This window comes from Catharus ustulatus, chromosome 6 (assembly GCF_009819885.2).
Source record: "Catharus ustulatus isolate bCatUst1 chromosome 6, bCatUst1.pri.v2, whole genome shotgun sequence".
NCBI classification, from domain to species: Eukaryota; Metazoa; Chordata; class Aves; order Passeriformes; family Turdidae; genus Catharus; species Catharus ustulatus.
In genome coordinates, this window is record NC_046226.1 from 17,930,294 (window position 1) to 17,951,659 (window position 21,366).

At 42.6% G+C, this 21,366-nt stretch overlaps 1 protein-coding gene across 7 annotated transcripts in view; it reads left to right on the forward strand.

Moving 5' to 3' along the window:
- Window positions 1–21,366, forward strand: part of FOXN3 (forkhead box N3) — a 208,313-nt gene that overhangs the window by 88,510 nt on the left and 98,437 nt on the right. For all 7 annotated transcript variants that reach the window (XM_033062310.1, XM_033062312.1, XM_033062309.2 and 4 more), the window contains one exon: window positions 14,297–14,433. In XM_033062310.1, the coding sequence (XP_032918201.1) occupies window positions 14,297–14,433 (137 nt within the window). The remainder of the gene's footprint in view (window positions 1–14,296; window positions 14,434–21,366) is intronic.

The following is a 21,366-nucleotide window of genomic DNA, read 5'->3' on the forward strand; positions in this document are numbered from 1 at the left end:
TACTATGAATCAGCAGCATTAAAGCCAGATTCTGGAGATTGCAATAAAGCAAGTCAAGTTTCTTTCAAACTCTGCTGTTAGTGGTGTGTTTAATATTGCTTGAGAAAGTCTTTTGCAAGACTAACACAGAAGTCTTTTGCCATACAGTGCAGATCTCAGCATTTGTGGTCATTGGGTGCAACTATGAAGAGAGAAGGACCCTTTGGAGCAGCGGTCCCTTTTTATGGGCTGGGGTTTTGGAGCTGGTGTAACTGGTTTCCTCTTGTGGGGGCAAGCAGTGGTGAGTTTTTATACCTCCAGCGTCCTCAAAGGCTAGCTGCTGGTTTTCAGCAGGGTTTGGTGCATTATGCAGCTCTGAAAGGTAAGATGACTGTTGTTTAAGTTTTTCAGTAGTGGTAGGATGAATGGAGTCAATATATGGCGTCCATTCCTTTTTGTTCAACCTCTGGATAGGGCCTTCAACTGACTGGACTTCATTTTCTAGCTATGCATTTTTCTCTGCAGGGGTGTTTGTATGTTATTTTCGCTTGCTTTTCACCTTGAGCTATTCAATTCTAATTGCTGTTTTTGTGGTTCCCCCCCAACAAACACACCTTAGTTCTCTTTTTTCCCCTAGGTGCATCATCTCTAAATGTAACTGATCATAAGCCTCTGTCTGGAGAATGCAGGGACTAGTGCTTTTACTTACTGTTGCACTGTACTGAAAGTGTATTTGCATTTTGAAGAAAAAAAGTTGCAGCCTTTTTTGAAGCAGGATTTTCATTTGTAAACCGTATGCTATTTTCAGCATGTCAGATATGAAGGCTTCCTGTGTGAAACTGATCAAGAAAAAGATCACAGGAGACGTGGCGCAGTGACTCAGGTCACAGCAGGGCTGGTTGCATGACACCTGTGTCATCAAAATAGCCTTGCTTTGGCATCCCTAAATGAGATTTTCTTTTCCTTTAGATGGTAGATCTGTTCAAAGGCATATTTGATCACGAATAATTTGGAGGAAAACAGCTTTTTAACCGTTTGAGAATATTATATGTCTTCTCTTCTTTGTTACTTCTGAACTCCTCACATCATCATCTGATGTTGGGCAAGTTGTCAATTTTCATCACTGGAGTCTGCTCAGAAATTGTTTCTCCCTGGTTCCTTCCACTCCAGGCATGTTAAGTCAGATAAATTCGTACACTGATGTTTAATCACTGATCACTTTTCACTCTTGTGCAATATTGATCAGCAGCCTTTTTGTGTGCTCAGAATGATCAGAATGAGTAATAGCTTCCTAGTAAACACTGAAGAGTGGGAGGGTGAAGATGGTGATTTAACCCCATGTAGAAGTTGACCCACCTTTTTTCCAGAAGTTTCTAGACTCCATCCAATTTCTTTTCCCCTCCCCTACTCTAAACTCTGTTTCTTTCCTTGTTTTGTTCAAGTTGAGCATCAGTCCTTCTTTCTGTAGACAGTGTGTCTTTCATTAAGTGCCCCAGTCCTCTTTTCAGGGCTTTTAGTGCTGCTGAGGTTGTTCAGTGTCTCATTTTCTTGAGGAGCCTGTCATTTCTTCTTTCAGTACACTACAAACACACAGGCTTCCTATTTCATGGGGGCGTCCTGTGAACATAGTACTGAAAATGAAACATGACTGCTTGTGAGATAATTCAGTTAAAAAGAAACCAGGGAAAACCCAAATAGGCAGGGCTGTGGTGTGTAGGTTGAAAACTGTTTTTTACCCCCTCCTTCCTCCCACTCTTTCCTTACTGGGTAAAAGACCCAGTCTGTGCCTGAACTTGCTATCCTGAATAACCTCCTATTGCACACAGTGACTGATGCTCACATCCTGTTTGCTATCAGCTTAGAGCGCCCTGAAGAGGGACATTGCTATTTCTGCTGGGTCTGTTCCAGTGAATTTGCAGGCTGGCTCTCTGCTGCTGCCTCTCATCCTTTTGATACTCTCCTGTGAGTTTGAGGAGACTCATTTTTTCTTTACTATTATAACAAAATCATTGTGGGATTGGAATGGCATCTGGAAAAATGAGGTGGACTTCTAAACAGAGGAATAATTTATATTGAGTCAGGATTTGGTTAAGTATTTAGACTTTGATTAATGCTCTGCTAATGTAGAACTAGTCTGCCCAGGAAATAACATGAATAAACCTGTGAATTCTATTCTTGCCAAGATGTAGGTTTTGATTAGGGACTTGCTAGCTTCCTTGGGAAAATTGTAGATTTAAATATTCCTTTTTTGCACACCAGTGAGTTCAGATATTATTTCTCTAATGTACTCACTTTACAGTGTTTAATAATAAACTTTCTGCACAATTTCAAATCTGTTTTACTGGTGGAGGTGCTCAGGGAAGCTGATTACGCACTCTAAAATACACTTGATTCAGTGGCTCATGCTGCAGAAGTTTTTCATGACAAGCTTTGTTGTCTCTGCCACTTTTAGTATTTTAGCAGTTGCAACCTGTGTAGCCATGCTTGCAAATATGCAGTCACCTAAAAAACCCAAGACAAAAAAAATCATATAGTTGTCAAATCTATTTTTGAGATGGCTGTGTAGAGATAAATATTAAAGGGAGTCTTCTTACAGTTTTAATGAAGCTTACTGTGGATTAAACTTTGAAGACTAAGCAAGTTTATCTTCTTGCTTTTTTTACAGGCCTTTGCTTCTGCAGCAGACTTAAAGTCTGGGAGAAAAATATGTCTGAATAAATGGCTCCCACAAGGAAAAGTTCCCGCGTTGTTTGTTTTAGTTTACTTCACCTTGAAGATGATGTGGATGAGACCTGACAATGTGGCTTTCTTTCACCCCCTCCCACTGCATGTTTTTGCTGAGAAGGACACTTCTCGCCTGTTTCTCCCTCCCTGACTTTGTGGTAGACTTCTCATCTGCTGGGGCTGGGTGCAGGCTCCCCAGTGGTGGCACAGTGGGGACTGATGCCCTGCACTTTCAGGGAGGGTGAGGGGACTGTGCTTGCTGCCAGGATGGAAATGCTGTGTTTAACTCACATGCCACAGTGTCTCCTGTTTGTGCTTGTGGTAGTGCCTTGGCTCTGGCTGTCTCCAGCCATCCATGGGCTGGAGCTGGTGTGGGAAGAAGCTTTGTGCACTCACACACTGCTGCCAGAAGAGACCAAAGGTACAGTTAGGACTGGGAGAGGCTGCTTATAGTGACCTGTGACATGACACTCAATGGAGACAGGCTGGTGGCTTAGCAGCCTGCTCCCTGTCTCTGCTTGCATATATAATTTCACTGCCATCTTGAGATTGGAACCTCCCTATGTTGGAAGGCTCTGGTGCAACCGAGGTGTGTTTTTGACTCTCCCAAGAAGGCTTTTATGGCCAACATTCCAGAAGACACAGGAAGAGGTTTTGACCATAGGTGACTCTGCAGATGATCCCAATGAGGGCTTGCTGTTCTCTGGCCATGTGTAGGTTTCAATAGTGCACCTGTCAGGTGAAATTTCTTGCTCAGTTTGCATTACAGTAAAAATGAGGTGCCAAATCCTACCAGATGAGGAAAGCTCTCTCCCACAGGCACTACAGTTCTAGTCCCACCAGAGTGCCCAGCATTTAAGAGGGAGTGTGCATACTGTAGCTGCTGGGTTTTGACCTCCACACTGGAGGCTAGTTTGCTCCTAGATGTAAACTGGTCTTTCCCTGGTTTGTCTTCATTGCAGAGCCATTGATCTTAATGTTTAATTTAGGAGGCATTTCTCCAGAGGCTTGTAGTAGTACCTGGTGTTTGGGTGGAAGGAGGATTTGTGTATGCTGCTTGCAAAAATACCAAGTTGCGTGAACTCCCAGATTTTTGAGTCTGTGAGGTTTCGGGTTATGACATTTGGGCTGTTGAGACTCTTGAAGCCAGGCCCTGCCCTGATGAGTTTATGCTGATTTGGGCTGTGTGAACAAGATGAAAACTTCACTGCAGTCATGAGTTGCTTCATTTTGGGGGATGTTTGCAGCATGGGGAGGTGTTTTGTTTTGCTTTCTGAGGTTTCACTCAGCCATGAGAAAGAGGAGGAGGGAAGAGGAAGATAATGAAAAATAAGTATATCTGAACCTAGCATAGAAATGGGACACAAGCAGAGTAGAATGTAAATGTAAGTAGCAGAAGTAATGTGTGTGTTGATGGATGTGGGTAGCACTGAGGTCTCTGTTGCAGGAGGATGGTTATTCTTCAGCCTGTGCCTGCTGGAGGTGACAGGGTTTGTTGAGGCTGCTGAGTGGGGCTTGGGATGGAGCAAATATCCTGCAAGTAGCCCAGGAGCACTTGGAAACCCCACATCCAGGGAACCTCTCAAACCATTTATCAAAACGCCTGTTTTTTCTCCTCAATATATTGTGCAACCCAATATTAAACACTAAGCAAGGAAAACCTTACATTAAATAAACAGTTATGAGGGAAATGGTGCAAATCCATTAGCTTTTGTCAGGTCTTCCTTATTTCTATTTTTATTTGTCACGGTTAATGGATTTAGTACAACTGTTCCCTCTCACACATTTCTGCTAGCTGTTAACCCCTTCCCCTGGAAATTCGCTCACTGGCTTATTTTGTCATTAATACAACGGTAGGCAAACAGTGACCCGTAAACCTTTAGCACAGATAATAAGTGTTGAATATTTTTTTTAATATCTGTTCTGTGAAGGGTTGTGTTTTAAAATTATCCTTACATTCCCATATATGATGTAACTGCATTTGTAAGAAGAGGCAATTTATGTCTTTTCCATTTGTAGATAATATGAAGGGCATGGATAACCAGTTGGGTATTTAAATGAGTGCATCTCTGCTCCGAAATTAGTGCACCCCACTAAATGGACTATTGATCTGAAGTCTGGGGGGGTTTTTTCCTTTCTGCCATGGATTTTATAGGTGACCTTAAGGACTTCTTTTTCTGTTCTTTTGTTTCTGCGTCTTCTCAATTGTCTTTTCAATAATGTAGGGATAATTACACTTTCCAAGTATATACAGAAATTCTATAGGCTGAAACGGCTTTATTAATATTACTTGCTGTCTAATCTCCCTCAAATATGCCTGTGATGGCAGGCTTGTCTTCTGGGCTCTCCTGCTTTCCCAGCCCAGTCTCCCTGTGTCTGATCTTGCACTTCATTCTTTGCTCGCAATGTCTCAGCACCCAGACTTTGCCTAGGCCAGGGGGGCTTTGGGCAGTGTCTGGGGTTGCTAGGTACTGGTGTGAAACAACATCAACTTTATATAGGAGGCAGGCATTGTTTAAGGACAGTTAATGACACTGCTTTCTTCAGCTGTTTGCAGGGTTTCCATGTGGCAGCCTAATAGCTTTATAGGGTGGTTCGTATATAAACTCAACAAGGAGATATCTAACAAGCTAAATACGATTCTCGGGGTGGGGTGATGTAATGCAACACCTCCTGAGCCTGTTGGAGGAATTGTTTTATGATGAGAACAGTGGGAAGCTAATGTGGTGTAGGAGATCCACTGCTGGCTGTTAGCAGTGTGAGCTTTGTGTGAGCTTACCTGTGCTAATGGACACATGCTGGTGTGCTGGAGGAGCAGTGGACCAGCTGTGCCCATGGGCAGTGAGTCACTGTGACTGAAATAATGGTAGGGGATAGTTCCAGATTTGGTGTTGAAGTGCCCCTTGCAGAATCAGGAACCTGGACTCAGGAGACATGCTTTGGGTTGGCAGTCTTGGCTGCAGCTCAGACTTGCTGGGTGTCTAGGTCATGCACTAGAAGACATTGCTAACTTCTCTTTACACATGAGGGGAAGTGCTGAGGTAAAAAATTGCTTAAAAGCCCATGAATATCTTCGTTTGTGTAAATCCCGAAAGCAGTCAGTCCTGTGCCCCCTGTTTGTTTGCTCTACAAGGCCATAGAATCTGTGCCTGTGACACTACTAATGGGGCTCTCTCAGCAGGTTTGGGGGGGAAGGGCAGCCTCAAAAGGCACTGCTTTTCACTCTGATAGCACATACAAGCCCAGAGGTACAAAGAAAACTTCTGATATGTCTTGTGCTGGTGAGACTTGAACCCCGTTAATATTGGAAGACCACTGGGTGGTATGCATTTTGGTAGCACTTTTTTGTGTTGCAGGATGTTGTGCTACATCTTGCTTCTGGAATAGGTTGAGTTTTTTTTACTGTGGAATACCATGGCCTTCTCTTTTCTCAGCTGTTGCTTCTCAGTGCTGATCTGGCCTGTTTATTCCTGTGTCATTGTTTATTTGTATGCTTGGCTTCCTTTTTGTTTTATTTCATTTTGAGACAAAATAGTCCTTTTCCTCTCTAACTGTACTTCCATTCTCTGGGAAGTAATATGCCCACCCAGCCTCTCCAGTCAGAAAGACAGTGCCCATTTTGTGACAGCAGAGATGTGGAGGTGGTTCCTGTGGCTGCGTCACTTGGGGAAGCACCAGGCCACTTTCATGAAGTCAAATCAGGGGAATAGAAGGTTGATGCCTGGGTTGTCTGGGATAGTTCACTGAGCATGTGAGCTAAAATACCAAGAGATGAGTGTTAAAACAAAGACTTGGACTTGCATGATTTGAAGTAATGGATGTTTTTACTTGGAGCAAAATAAGATTTTAAAAGCCCCAACCTTTTGTTTTCGTGGGAAGTACTGATGATTTTTTGATACAACTGTTTTACTTGGGTTGAACACTGTACTCCAGCAAGCTTTCACATCAAAACTTCAATTTCATGCATTAGATGAGCATATGTTTATGGTCATGGAATTGTTTTAGCTGGTCTCTTCTTGTCATGCTTCTTCACCTTTGTGCTTGAGCTGAGCTGTGACTGCTGCATTACTGAGAAAAGGTTGAAAACATGCAGAACTGTTTGTGAGGGTTTTGTTATGCTGCATGCAGATGCTACTTCAGGTTTACTTCAGCTTGGTGTCAAGCTGTTGCCTAATGTTGCCAGACTTTGCTTGGAAGAGCAGGGGAAATTTCTAGCTCTCTTCAGTTCGTGGGTTGGGGGATTTTTATGAAAATTAAAAGCTTAGTAAGTAGTTGTCACTGTCATTAAAATGCAGTTAAGGTCTATAGTGCAATTCTGTAAAGCTGGACATAGAGAATTTCACTGGTCTGTTCTAGAAATGTTAAGAGAATGAAGAAAATCTGCCCTTAAACTGCATGAATAGTTGTTTGTAATTTTTATGTAAGATTGCTGTGAATCTAAGGAATGTGTTTTGTAATAATACGAATCACTGGCAGTGGCTTTGTTTTTCTTTCTTCAAGAATTCCTTAGCTGCTGTACTTCTTAATTAAAAAAAACACCCAAAAAACGAAAAAACAGAAACAAAAAAACCAACAAACAAACAAAAGAAAAAACAACCAAACCAAAAACACAAACCAGAAAAATCCTAGAAAAAACCTAGCTGACCTCACATTATTCAATGCTTTGTTTGTGTGTTTCTGCAAATAAGTTCAATTGTTTAAAAAAAGGAGTAACTAGAGAACCCACCAGCCTCATATGCAAGGTGTATAAGCAAGGTGTTCTAGAGAATAAAATTTTAGTATTATCTGTGACCATCCATATAAAACTACTTAAAACTGACGAATCTGTGTAGGAGAGCAGAGCAAGCAACATTATGACTTTCTTGATAACTTGAAATATCAATGAGTAAAGATAAGCAATAGTTTTAAACAGACCAGCAGACCATCTTTGGCATCAAACCTTAAATCTTCCTGAGTGCTTGCCATGCAAATAGTTTAAAATTTGCTATGTAATATATTTTCCAACTTTTGATAGTAGCATACTCATTCTGCCTCATGTAAATGAAGGAAGTACAGTTCTGAGTTGGTTCTATTTTAGGAGTGATATCCTTCATTTGGAGGAGCATGATACTAACGTGAAGGATGGGTAGTTGAGCTAAAGAAGTAAGGTGTGTTCTTGTCACCACTGTCTGCAACAGCGTAGAGCTGGCCTTTGAGCAGTGTTATTGTTTGCACAGGTTCTCTCTCCTTGGATTTTGAAAAGCATTTCTGCCCCTTGCTTTCGTAGTGCTGATTCAACACAGCATCAGTGCTCACAACAGGCTTGCATTTTCTAGTCTTGGTGAATTTTGCAATTGTGAACCAGTTCTTTCTCGTAGTGCCAGCACAACACTGCAAAAAGTGTAGAGGTATATTTAGTGAAGTATGTGTAATCTGTGTTGTATTGTAGGATGGCTTTGAAGTCACTTGGCAGGTTTCTTTGCTCAGTACAAGAAAGTTATTTAAGCAAGTCGTTCTCTCCTGAGGTGGATTTTAGAGTGATGATTGTGCTCCTCTTGGTACACTTTAGAGCTGAAGACAGGGTGTCATAAGGTGCAGCTCAGAAAGTATTTTACTTGCCTTCTTTCTACTTCTCCATTTTCTCACTTTTCTTGTTAAATATATTTTCTTCATAGGGTTAGAAAAGGGGAATTTGTGTTTAGGAGAAATTCCTGATGATAGTTTGCTGTTCCTGGGAACCAACCAGAAGCTTGTTTTAGTCACAGTTTCCAGAAATACTCTGTCTTCTGGGTGACTGCAGTGTCAGGTGGTGAGTGAAGGATCCTGCTCTTTTTGTGGATAGATTCTTCCATCATGCCTTGTTCTCTTGGGTGCTTTTGCAGGTCCTTGCTGCCTGACAGCCTTGGGTGTGCTCTCACCACCCCCAGAGGCATCCTGCACAGGTGTGAGCAGTCGGCAGTGACAACAGTATCAGCAAGGTGGCTGATGGCTTTGTGGTGCAGTCACAGAAGTTGCGAAATGTGCTTCTGGTGTAAAACAATTATCTTTTACAGATCCTGGTCCTGGATGTAGTTACACAAACAGTTGTTTTAAAGTCTGTGGTGACATGCGTACTTCTATCATATACTTCTTTTTGCTTCTGTTAGAAACCCTTCTGTGCTGGTATTGAACACTTGGACCTTTAGAAGCTGTTGGGCATCCCCATGGATAAGCTTGGTGGCAAATCTATGTGATTTGCTTCAAGCCTGCTGTTACAGCATAACTAGACACAATGAGCTCAGAATAAATATTTCTTTAAAGTAAGAACCTTTAATACCCAATAATCTCTCCACTATTAGTTGCAAAAAGCGCTCACCTGTTGCAACAGCAGTAGGTTTCATCCACAAGAGAAAACCTCTTGATGGTGAATTACTGACAACAAAAGGTTCCTAATCACTGAAGAAGGTGTCCGTAATGATATTCACAAGTCCTGTGTTAACAATAACAACTGCAGCAACCTACACTAAGTTAAGCAGGGACAGGTGTCACATTGATGTGATTTCAGTGTTTGATATCTTGAGGCTGCAGATGTTAGGTGGAAATGCCCTTTTTTGACTAAGAGGAAATTTCTGCTTTTTCTCTTTGCTTTTATGGTTTTTGGAGCCAATGTGGCATACTTCTCAGATGGTGTACATCTGCACACCTTCAGCCTGTGTAGCTGCCTGATTCATAATGCTGATCATTTTGGTTCAAGAATGCCTAACCGTGGCCACTCATCCCCTCCTGATTTGATAGTGGAGAAGTAAAGTACGGATCTACTCAGTGGGCAGCTGTTGTTTGGGAGTGGCAAGGTCCTTAACTCAGAGTTGTTTTAAAATTCTCGGCCTGCTGGCATAGCTTAGGTGCCTGAGTGGAGCTGTGGAGTCACTCATGAGTGTCTTGTTTTGGTTTTTCTCCTCCCTGCCTCCAGGCACCTGTGTTGGTGCCCAGCCTCTCCGTGTCTCTGGTTTCCCATGCACAGCCTGGCCTTTCCCCCCAGAGCTGTCTGCCAGCTCTGCTGCCCAGCTCATCCCAGCTCTCCCGCGTACCCCTGCTCTATGTTATTCTGGTCTTGCCATTTGTCTTAGAAGCTGCTTTGTGTCCAGCCAGAGTCCTGGTTTTCCTTTTTCAGTGTGCTGTTTCATGAGGTGCATGAGGATGTCACCAAGGCTCCTGCTGCAAAAGGGGAGAGCTCCCATTCCTCTCCCTGGCTCTTCACTTCCATCCGCTGCTATGAGCCACAGCTCTCTGGATACTTGTCACACACTTCATGTGAGCCAGCTTAATGAGTGTCAATTACATCAAATTGTGTGAGAAAAACAGTTTTCTTTGAGGAAAATTACTGAAATGGGCTTAATGAAGAAGACCCAGGCACCTACAAGGCATTTTGGAGGAAGAAAATCTCCCTTCTGGCAGATTTCCCTTAGGGTTCTATTCCCTTGGGGACCATCTTGGTGGAGATGCTGCTGTGAGAGATACAGGTGCCTGGAGCTGCTCCTCCTTGGTGCAGATTCAAAGTGGACATGTTACCAGAGCTTCAGAAGTGAAAATTTGGAAATGCCAACATCTCCATGATCCTTGTGGTTTCTGTGTCCACTCTCTTCCCAAAGCTTTGTTTTGGCCAGATTTGATTTTATGCAGTGAAAAGAACAACTCCGTGAAAAGGGTTGTGTTCCTAACACCTTTCAGGTCTGTGCTAAAATAACCAGGGAACAAAATTCTTCAAATAAACACTGTCTGGAATTTTTGTACCAAAATCTGGCCATGCAAACCCAATACAATAGGTTGTGTATTTTTTACCAAACACTGGTCTTGCAAAGAGCTCAACACACAGTTCTTTTAGATGAGCTTTGGGCAGACAGTAGCTGATATATGAAGCCAGGAAGTTAGTTGTGAGTTATATGCAGGAAAAATCTTTATATAATGAGGAGTTTTACTAGTGGATAATGCTGTTCATTCCCAACTATAACAACTCAAAGAGCTGACAGGCAGCATTTTAATTATTTTAGAATTTCAATCTTCTTTTCAATTCTACTAAAAAATGACCAAACATAATACTAATAGGTTGTGTAAAGTAGTATTAAAAAACTTCTATATGCAGTCCATTGGAAGAAAAAACCATTGAACATTGAGTGTATCATGTACATTTTCATGGCAATGCACTGACTTCAGTGACTGGGAGGGAATCAAAATTGGATATTTGACATCTGAGAAAGAGCAAATTTATTAATAAATTGGGAGTTAGTACACAATGTTGTGCACAATATACATATATATTAAATGATGTAAAAAGGAGTAGCAATTTCTCCGTATAATAGATAACCAGGAATTTTTTTAAAATTCAGTCATAAACTTTCATGTTTTCTTTCTATATCCTTTATACTATGTATACAGTATAGTATAGTATACATACTATAGATTCTATACTTTCTGTAAGTTTTCTGTGTTTCTCTCTCTGCCCATTAGCACCTTTGGAATAGTTTAATCCTCAGCTATAGTTTACTCTTGGACCATATGAAGAGGACTTGTAGTGACATTCCTCATTTTTTAACCACTTTAACCAGGAATCAGTGCAGAAGCTGTAACCGGTGTTTGGCAGGAAGGAAGTGGTTGTGCCTGGCCCTGGGAGGAGGTGGCATTTCAGAGGGTCTGAAAGCACTCCAAAAGCTGAGGGGATCAGGGGGCTGTTATCCACTCCTCAGTCACTTGTTGCCTGGGAGACAAATGTAATCCAGAGGGGGTTTTTTGACCCTTCCTTGCTGGTTTTTGATTGGAGTCACTATTGACTTTTGGCTTGGAAGAGGTAGTGAAGCAGCATGCCAGGTGTCTTAAGATGGAAATTAATCACTAACCGACTGGTCTGAGCTCCAATGATTTCTTTTGCTGTGACTGCTCAGTGTATGGGAAGACTAATGACACATCTGAACAGACAGTTAACGAAGCTCTTCACACTCCCGGCAGTCATGAATGCTTCTTAACCAGATGTCGCTTCAATTTTCCTTTTTATTCATGCTCTCTTACATGATTGTGGAAAAACAAGAATAATTGTCTTAAAAGAGAACCTTGCAAAGTTGGCGAGCTTTGCCTTAAATTACATTTGTTTTTGCTGGTAGATGATAAGTCAGCTCACCTGCAGTGAAAATATAGCAAATCTGCCTTTCCAGTGTTTTTTTTTAATAAGGAGTGTACTTCTCAATATTTTTTGTGAGAGTTTCTGTTTTTCAGTGAGATTATTTTTGGCTTTTGCAAGAATATGGGCAAGCCACACAAATTTATCTTAACAGTGATTAAAGGTTTTGAAGTCACTCTTCAGTAGTGACTTCATATTGTAATGCCCTCAGTTGAAACTGACTGGTAGGTTTTGGGGAGTAATCTGTTCCAAGTAGATGAAAAGTCTGTCTTGGAAGTAAGTGAAAAAAGAGAGAAGTTTGAAAACAATGTGTTGTGTTCCAGTAAGTACAAATAAGGTAGATGGCATTTAAGTGTAGCTTTTTTTATAAGCTTATCCCATGCTCTAAGAAGTAAGGAATCCAGCAAAGGTTTTCTCCTGAAAAATGCTCCTAGTTTTGCTCATCGCTTGCTTAAAAGGAAATTTTATGTTCTTAGTCTGGATCTTGGATAGAGCATGGAAATGGAATTTGGGATGTTTGGATTCTATTTTTGACTCTGTCCTTTGCCTAAAAATCACTTACTGGGCTTATCATGTGTCTGGCTCGTTGTCCCATATTTAAGAGGGCTAATTGTAACAACCTCCTTGTTGCAGACTGGTTTGAGAAGTGTGTGCACAGCTTCCCCAGCTGACAGCAGCACTGGATCTCTCTCAGTCGTTTGCTGTAGTGCTTTACTGACATGAGAGCTGAAGAGTCCTGCTTGCTGTCTCTCTAGCTCCTTGAGTCTTGGGCTTTTTGGCCGTGTCAGGGCCTTGCTTCGCTTCAAGAGCTGGAAGATGTCTGTCCCTCTCTTCTGTGGCCTCCTGGTAGGGCATTTTGGGCAGTAAAAGGATGGATAGGCTTGAACCCTGGATGCCATCCTGAAGAGTCTTGACTGGCCCCATGCTCCTGTTCCACCAGAGCAGCATGCAGCTGTGCTGCTTTCTGACAGAAAACTCTCACAGCTCCTGTGGGTTGTACTGGCTGCTCTCCTTTTCTTTCAAGCCAAGTCTCACATGGTGCTGGAAACTTTCTAGGCGCACATGCAGCCATCCAGTGACATCAGGGAAGACTTTTCTTTTTCATTTATTTTTGGGGAGGAGAATTTAGTGCAGGTTTGCTCTGTATGAGCACTTGGCGTGTTGCACTGTGTGTCCTAAAACTGTGCATGGGGCAGAGAAGCACTTAGGAGGTGGTGGGGCAAAGATACAAGTTTTCAAAAGGAAACAAGTGTCTGGTTTTGGTCTTCTATATGGTTTAAGAAAATAATACCCCTCTTCTGATGTGATTGTGTGTGTTTGTGTCTGCATGTAACACGTTAATTGAGAGCTTTGTTTCACTGACAGAAGTTGAAGCAGAGAAAAGGGATGGTCCTGGGTTGAAAAGCAGCTAGAGGCAGTAACGCAGCCTCCCCCACCTCTTCCAGAAAACATCAACATTTACCAAAAATTCTTAGCATAATGCTTTGAAAGCCTGCCAGGGGAGTTCAGTCAACACTTAAGATTGGTGTTTGTTTTTATGTATGTTCAAGCAGAGCAAGACTGTTCCTGAACTATCATTCCGTATGCTTTCATAGTGAAGCTGAGGCTAAGTCTTCATATTTGTTTGAGATCTCACACGAAACAATTCACAATATCCTCAGCCTGACCTCTGATGGGATTGAGACAAGAAATGAAATTGCACTGCTTGTAACTGCAGAATAAATACTGAATTTTAGTGTAATCTTTGCTTTACAGATTGACTGCTTGTGTTGTTCCTTGTGTCCAGAAAGGGTAATTACATTAACTGTTGTTTTAGCTGATCACAATTTCACAACTCCCTTAAATGGTTATACTCTGATCATACTGGGGTTTTTTTTTTGTTTTTGGTTCATTGGTTTGTTTTGGGTTTTTTGGGTATTTTTTTCCCCTCTGGGGAGAAAAGATGATTAATTTCCTCTTGTAGTATAATGGCATTGATGTCATGTGGGTTGGAGGATTAAGTCCTTTTATTTTTAAAACAGTTGCTAGGGTGTTTAACCCTCTGCTTTTTAGCCTTGTTTCTGTTTGTATAACAGCAAAGGAAAAGAAAGCCACTTCCAAAACCAAGATAGTTTTCTTCAAAGTTTCTGTTTAACAGTTAACTGTAGCTTCTTATTTTTCCAGTATGGGTTGATTGGAAAATTGCCAGATATTATTAAATTATATTCACTAGTAACAAGATAGAGGACGGAAAGAGCAACCAAACATTCATTCTTACTTTTTTTCCCCCTCAAAATTGTGATTTAAATCATACAGTCATAATACATTATTAATGGAGCAATAATCTCTGGCAAACAAGTTATGTTCGCTTCTGTCAGACAAAAACCCCAAACCCCAATGCTTTTCCTGACAAAAACTGCTAAATGAATAAGGCTGTGCCATTAGATCAAACATTTGATTTTTTTTTTAATTCTTTTCTCTTTGCAGAGTATTGGAAAGGGGTCCTTATGGTGTATAGACCCAGAATATAGACAAAATCTTCTTCAGGCTTTGAAAAAGACACCCTATCACCCATATTCGCATGTGTTCAATACACCTCCCACATCTCCTCAGGCATATCAAAGGTAAGAACTAGATGCGTTTTACAACTCTGAATGTTTTCCTGCGGTGTTGCGTATGATTCTTGGGTAAGACACTACAGGTAATCTGGAATGCGCTAGTGCGGAAAGCCCGGGAGTGCCGGCAGTGGCCTGGCCTTGTTCCGTGCTCGTGCCCCTGCTGGCATCAGCGAGTTCCCCCAGCAGAGCCTGCAGGCTTCCTGCAATACCCTCCTGGCAGAGGAACACCTGGAATTAGAATGCAGATAAGCAGGTGGAGAGCTCTGAAGTGCCCACTGGTCCCATTTGGTGAAGGCACGATTCCCTCACTCACTCAGGGGAGATGGGCTCGTTCTTTTCGTGGGAGAGCTCAGGGCCGATGTTGCCTTTGCAGCCCCAATATATCCACCAGGTGAGCCATGGCCGGGTGGCTTGACCAGCCCTTGGTCGCCTGTGGTGGCCCTTAGGATTAACCTGGATTTTCTCCTTGCTTCAATGAAACACACATGGGGTGGGGTTTTTCTGGTCGTTTTGCATTTTTTGATCTGGCCTTCACTTACGACCAGTGTTAGCAAAGAGGCATAACCCATGGCTGCCATCCACAAAGCAGGAGCTGAGGTTTGGCAGGGCTGCTTTCTCCTCGGTGCTAATAAGGAATGCGGTTCGTGGCCCGTGCTGGATGGGGAAGGCCTGATGAGCCAGCCGCAGCAGGGCCCGCAGCAGCGCCGGGACGCTGAGGGCTCTCGTGGCGGCGGAGGTTTTTATTATTTTTCCGCGTTAGCGCTGAGGCTGGCGGCCAGGGAGGGCAGCGTGATGGTCGCCGTGGCGACGGGGCGTCTCCCCGGCAACGCGCGGGCCGGGCCGGGCCGGCGCTGCCGCGTCACGGGGCCGCGGGGCTCGGCCGCGCCGTTGCCGCGGTAACAGCGGGCCCGGCACGGCGCTGGAGAGGGGAGCCTGGGCCCGCTGTTGTGTCGGGGGGTCGCCCCGCTGGCCGGGGATTCCCCTGGCCCCCTGGATTTTGCTGTGGAATCCAGGCGGTGATGAGGCTGCAGGATCCCTAGACGGTGCAGCCCGGCTGTCCTGGTGGTCCGTGGTTTGCTGGGATAACACTGTCCCTGTACCTGTGGAAGTACCCCTCACTGCTGTGCTCTGCAGAAGGACAGACAATGGATTAAAATTGTAATTTGTGCGTTTGAACAAAGCATATTTCCTGCCCCTTGCTTTATTGTTACTGCTGCCTATTTAAAGAGTATTTTAATTATGCTCATACAGATTTATTGATAAATTCTCGTATTGAGTAGAAGTGTAATGCACATCTGATGTAGAAATGGAGGGATTTTGATCCCTTCTAATCCCCACAAACAAAAAAATCCAGCATACACATGCAGTTTAAAGCCAGAGGATCTCCCGTTTTTCATGGCTGAAGCAACCGTTGACTCAGTGGGCTGGGTTTGCCAGAACTGCTGTGCAATTTGGTGGCAGGTGTTGCCAGCAGGACCAACGACATGGGCAGCTTTTCTAGGCTAGGCTGAAGAAAGTAATGCAGCAGCACTGCTGTGGGCAGTCCTTGCAGGGATGAATATTTAGAGACACCCTGTCTGGGTGTCAGAGAGCGCACATTATGGTAGTTGTCCTGTGTCTTGCACAGCTGTGTGTCCACTGCTGTCCTCATCCTGCACAGCCATGTGCCCACTGCTCCCTGTGCTCATCCTGCACAGCCGTGTGCCCACTGCTCCCTGTGCTCATCCTGCACAACCGTGTGCCCACTGCTCCCTGTGCTCATCCTGCACAGCCATGTGCCCACTGCTTCTCTGTGCTCATCCTGCACAGCCATGTGCCCACTGCTCCCTGTGCTCATCCTGCACAGCCGTGTGCCCACTGCTCTCTGTGCTCATCCTGCACAGCCGTGTGCCCACTGCTCCCTGTGCTCATCCTGCACAGCTGTGTGCCCACTGCTCCCTGTGCTCATCCTGCACAACCATGTGTGCACTGGTGCTCTGTGCTTGCTGTGTGTGGCAAAGGTTGCCTACAGAGTCACAGACCTTGGAATAGGTAGTGCTGCCCTTTTCCAATGGGGTGTGTGTACAGAACCTCACAGCCTGTTTTCATGAGAGAGAGAAAAGAGGAGACAGTATGGGATTTAAGAAACAGGTTTCAATCACTACCTGCCTTCACTACTGCCCTGTGTAGTTGAGCAAGGGTGAAGGAGAGGTCTAGTGAAACACCAGCAAGTGAGTCCCAAAACTGAAAGAGAAACTTTTTCTCCTTGGAACCTATGGGATGTCTGAACTGCTACACTTCTTGTGCTGCTAAGTGCTTTGGAGTCTTCTTTGTAATGACTGCATCATGAAATAAAGAGCTTGTGTGGTTGAAGGAGCAAATGCCTTGCAAATACAGCAGAGGCCAGGTTTTATATGAAGAAATTGTGGTCTCACTGTTACTCTTAGTTGGCTGTCTTTCAGCATTTCCACTGTTAAATAAAACTTAATATCCCCATAGCATTCTAAAATATTTATTTATTCTGCTACTAATGACTGGTGAAACATCAACATGAAGCTGGTCTAGGCTATCAGCGACTTTTGAATTAATTCTGGATTGGCAGTTACATGGTAATTTTCTGAATATATTTCCAATATATTCTCAACGAGTTGAACATTCCCTGTGCATTTGGAAAAAAAAAAAAAACAGTAATCCCATGTGTAAGTGATTGCTTTCTCATGTGTACAAAGACTTCAGTAAGGTTAGAAAATGTAAATCCACTCCACCATAGTCATCGTCATAGTAACAAATTCCAGGGGGAATTTTTCTTATGGTGGAGATAGTACATCTAGAAGAAATCCTTGGGTGGCAGAGGTTTTGCTGTCTGTTCATCTTACGCAATGGAAGTCCACAACTAGAAGAAGCTATGTCACTTGATATTAATTAAATATATCTGGAACCAGGTAATTTGCCAATATTATTCCTGTCTCTAGGAACAAGGTTTATAAGGGTCTGTTGGTGAAATTCCACAGGGGCAAATTGACCTATTCCTTGTCTTTATCAGATATTTTAAAATAATAAAGATGCACAAATGAATCATGTGTTGTGTTTAGTATCTGTATAAGCAGCTTAGGGTTGAATTGAGCACAGAGTGGAGGAATGCATTGTAAAAATATCCCAAGCCAGATGATCACTGAATACACAAATTCTCCTTTTCCTGAACAGAGTTAATTACATCACATAATTTGGTTTCAGATGCTTCAGTAGAGCATCCTGCATATATGTGACAGGGGTGGACCTTTTCTGAAGGAGTTTCATGATGTGAACCCACACATTTGGATGGCTGAGTCAGTGTTATACCAGTATCATTTGAGATAAAAACGACTCAAGCCACGTTATTTGGACTACAGTGAGTTCCATGTATAGAAGACATTTTGGGGGAAAAGGCAACCTTGCTGTGTTCATACATAAGAAGGAACTTCAGACTGCAGTTGTCTGAAGTGCTGCTTCAGTTCAGGGCAAAGGTTATCTGTAAGCTATAAGAAGAGTACAATATCACAAAGTGAGTTATTTAATTTTAATTGGCTTGGATGTGTCTTCTTAATAAACAATACTCAAAAAGAACAAACAAAACCCCTTGGGTTTTGATCTGGTTCTTCTAATTGAAGTATATGTCGTGAAGCATGTCATTTATGATTAATTTCAAGAGTGAACTAACACTGATACACATCATTACAAAGGAAAAGCTCTCCTTGGTGTGGAAAAATAGTTATGTTAGACTAAGGTGTTTCTTCTTAAATTTTACAATTATTTTGGTAATAGCAACTACGAAATATATTTATAGACACACACTTGGTTTAGTAAATGTACAAGTCAGTGTCCTGATACTTCATCTGTGTGTTTTGTTTCCAGTTTTCTGACTCTAATTGAAGTGTAGGTGGGATTTTCTCTTCTGGTAGTGCTGGGAGGAGGTCTTGAAATGGATTTTTTTTTCTGTGTATATTACATGGGGATATTTCTCAGTTGTATGTCTCTTCTAAAATGCTGAAAACTATCTGGAAATGTAATCTAAAATAACAGAAATTGTTATTTTCACAGAGTAATAAAACTGTTTGAAAATGTGGGTGACTACCCAGGAATATTGGCTTTATAGACTTGTGGACAATTATTTCATGGCTTTTCATTTTTTCAGTGTGTTTTCCTAATTGTAGTTTGTTAGAGCAGTGTCAAACATTGACAAGTCTGTCCTGTAACTGATGAAATTGCTAACATGCCCAAGATAGAAACTAAAGAGGCATTTCTTGAGCTACCCCAGACTGCTTGTTCATAAAGGTTTTGTTGGGTTCCTTGTTGGTTTGCTCCTTCTCCTTGGGTGAGCTTGGTTCTGCTTCAGGAAGGATTGAGACCCCGGCCAGATCTGAACTAGAGTTGTGCTTGGCTTTGGACATGGAGTCTACCTGTGCACATCATAGCATTTGTGTCAGAAAAAGCCATCTTCTGACATCCATCGCTGCATTTTAGCCAGGGCCCTCTATAGAGAGGATTTGAGCCTCGCAGGGCTGGAGCCAACAGGAAACCTTGTAACAAAAACTACCCTGCAGCACAGTTTTGGTGGTTGTAGGGCATTCTGTGTACATGGCAGCGGCTCGGGGTTGTAGAGCGGATACTGCAGAGTGACCCTGCTGTGCTACCAGGATCCCAGACAGTGCTGCAGCCTTGGTGATGGAGGAGAAACAGACCCTGCACGGAGTCAGCAGAAAACCACCTCTGCTGCTTGTGTGGAGTCGCTTCCCAGGACAGTATTTAATTTGAGCATGTGTGGCTTTGTCATCTGGTTTTCCACTCTGCTTCCCTTGTTGAAGTGTAGGTTACAGAGGTAGGCCAGTGGATCACAGAGAGCCTGCAGGTCCATGAGTACCACATGTGTATGAAACATTGCTAGCTTGGGATTTGAAAAATTTGGAGTGGTTTCTGTTTTATTGAATTGAGTGTCTCTTTATGGCATTTCCTTTTGCTACTGTTGGATTCCCAAAAAAAGCCATGAGCTCCTTAAACATTCATCACTTCTTCACTGTCTTGTCTTTTGATACCTCTTACTGATAAAAATATTCTTTATCCCAAGGCTGAGATTAGAAGAAAGGACTTTGTGGTTATGAACTCTTGTCTAACTTTCGAAATTTATTCATGGAGACACAGAGAAGGATATGTGAAACATGGTGGCTAAAGCTTTGTTCCTGAAAATCCAGGTTTCATAAATCACTGTGAGAAAGTGATGGACATCACTGAGCGCTGTGGTAAATGGCAGGAGAGAGGCCTGGGCATCCTTACATTTGCATTTGTCTATTTTAAGACTGAAAGCACGCAGTGTTACCACCCAGTCCTGGCTTTCTGCTTTGATCTCACCAGTAGGAGCCTCCCAGGTGCAGTGGGAGCCCTCTGGCAGCGCCTGTTGGGGACTTGCTGGACCCACACCCCAGCAGCGTCTCCAGCAGTGCCCCCACTGCCACATGCTGTCAGGATGCAGTTTGCCTACAGCCCCCTTAGGATGGGGAGCTTGGAAACTGTTTCAGAGATGTGAAATGGACTGTTCCCAAGAGAGGGTGGCTGTTATAGATCAGCTGCTGAGAACCGCTGGAACAACTCCTTCAAATATTTGCAGGTTTTGATTTTGCTATCACAGCTTCCACCTTTCACAGTTGTTTATTGAAGCTAAACCTGCATCAAAGTTGTAGCTTATCATATTACACTCAAATTATAAGCACCCTTCCTATTTGTACAGTTTATAAGTTGAGATCAGAAATTATCTGTGGCCGTTTGGGGAAGCTGATGAAACACTTTTCCCATTCATTAAAAGACTTTGCAGGGTGTCTCACTGCAAGAAGGAATGTAGAAAAGACATTATTTGGTTGTCCTTTGCAGTCTGGAAACATGGATTTAATTGTGTTACTGTTTCTGCTTTTGATAGGAAATGAAGCTGATCATAGATAGTCTGATACTAATTTCAGTGTATGTTATGACCACTTTATCAAGAATGATCTAACTATTTTACTTCCTGTGCAGAGTCAGAATGAGTTTTCTTCTCTTGTTGTGGTGTTAAGGTGGAGTGTTCAGGAAATTTTTGTTTTGTTGTTTTCATAGTTTTGTGAGATCACAGAGAATACAAATTCTTTTAAAGTGTACCCTCTGCCACCATCACAAGCCTTAATTTGAAGAGCGTCTGTACTTTCTGGCAAGTTTGATAATTTTGGTCTAGTTTGGTGTCTGGTATGAGTAGCAGAGACCTTTTGCTTGAGTGAATCCACTGCTAAGTGCACAAATATTTGAGGATTTGCCAGTGCAGGACTTGGTTTGTAAAATATTCTTATCAATTCTCTAACCATTAGAGTTATGTTCTGTGATCCCACTGGACATGGTTTCAGGAAGCAAAACAGATCAACTCTTCTTACCTTTTAAAAGGGTTTTTTTTTCTTTCTTTTTTCTTTTTTGCACCTTACAGTATGAAGTATGTGTAGGGAAGAAAGATAAATTTGGAAAGGCAGCCACAGATCCTGGACAGAAAAAGAAGAGCAGCAAGTCTGAATCTGATCTCTCTAATGTAATAGTTCCATGCAGGAACGGCTGGTAGAAATACAAATAACCCTCTAATCACATCTTCATTCCTCTCAAAATTATTGACATGCTTCTGAGCCTTCTCAGCTGAAATGTTTTAAATTCTTTCTCATTCATATCCCCAAGAAGAAGAAATGTCATTGAAGAAATGTGTCGAAGAAACGTGTTTTCCATTTGCCAAATATATGAAGGCTTGGTTGAGTCTTTGTTTTGTTTGCATGTGTGTAGACTTCTGGTAAAGCAGGGTCCTTAGTCTGTCATCTTTCTCTAGATGCCAGGCCAACTACAGCTCCTTGATTTGTTGTTATTTTTCATAGTTCCATTTGTTGAACAGTCTTTCCAGTTACTTGGCTTCTTAGGCTCTTTTTCCCC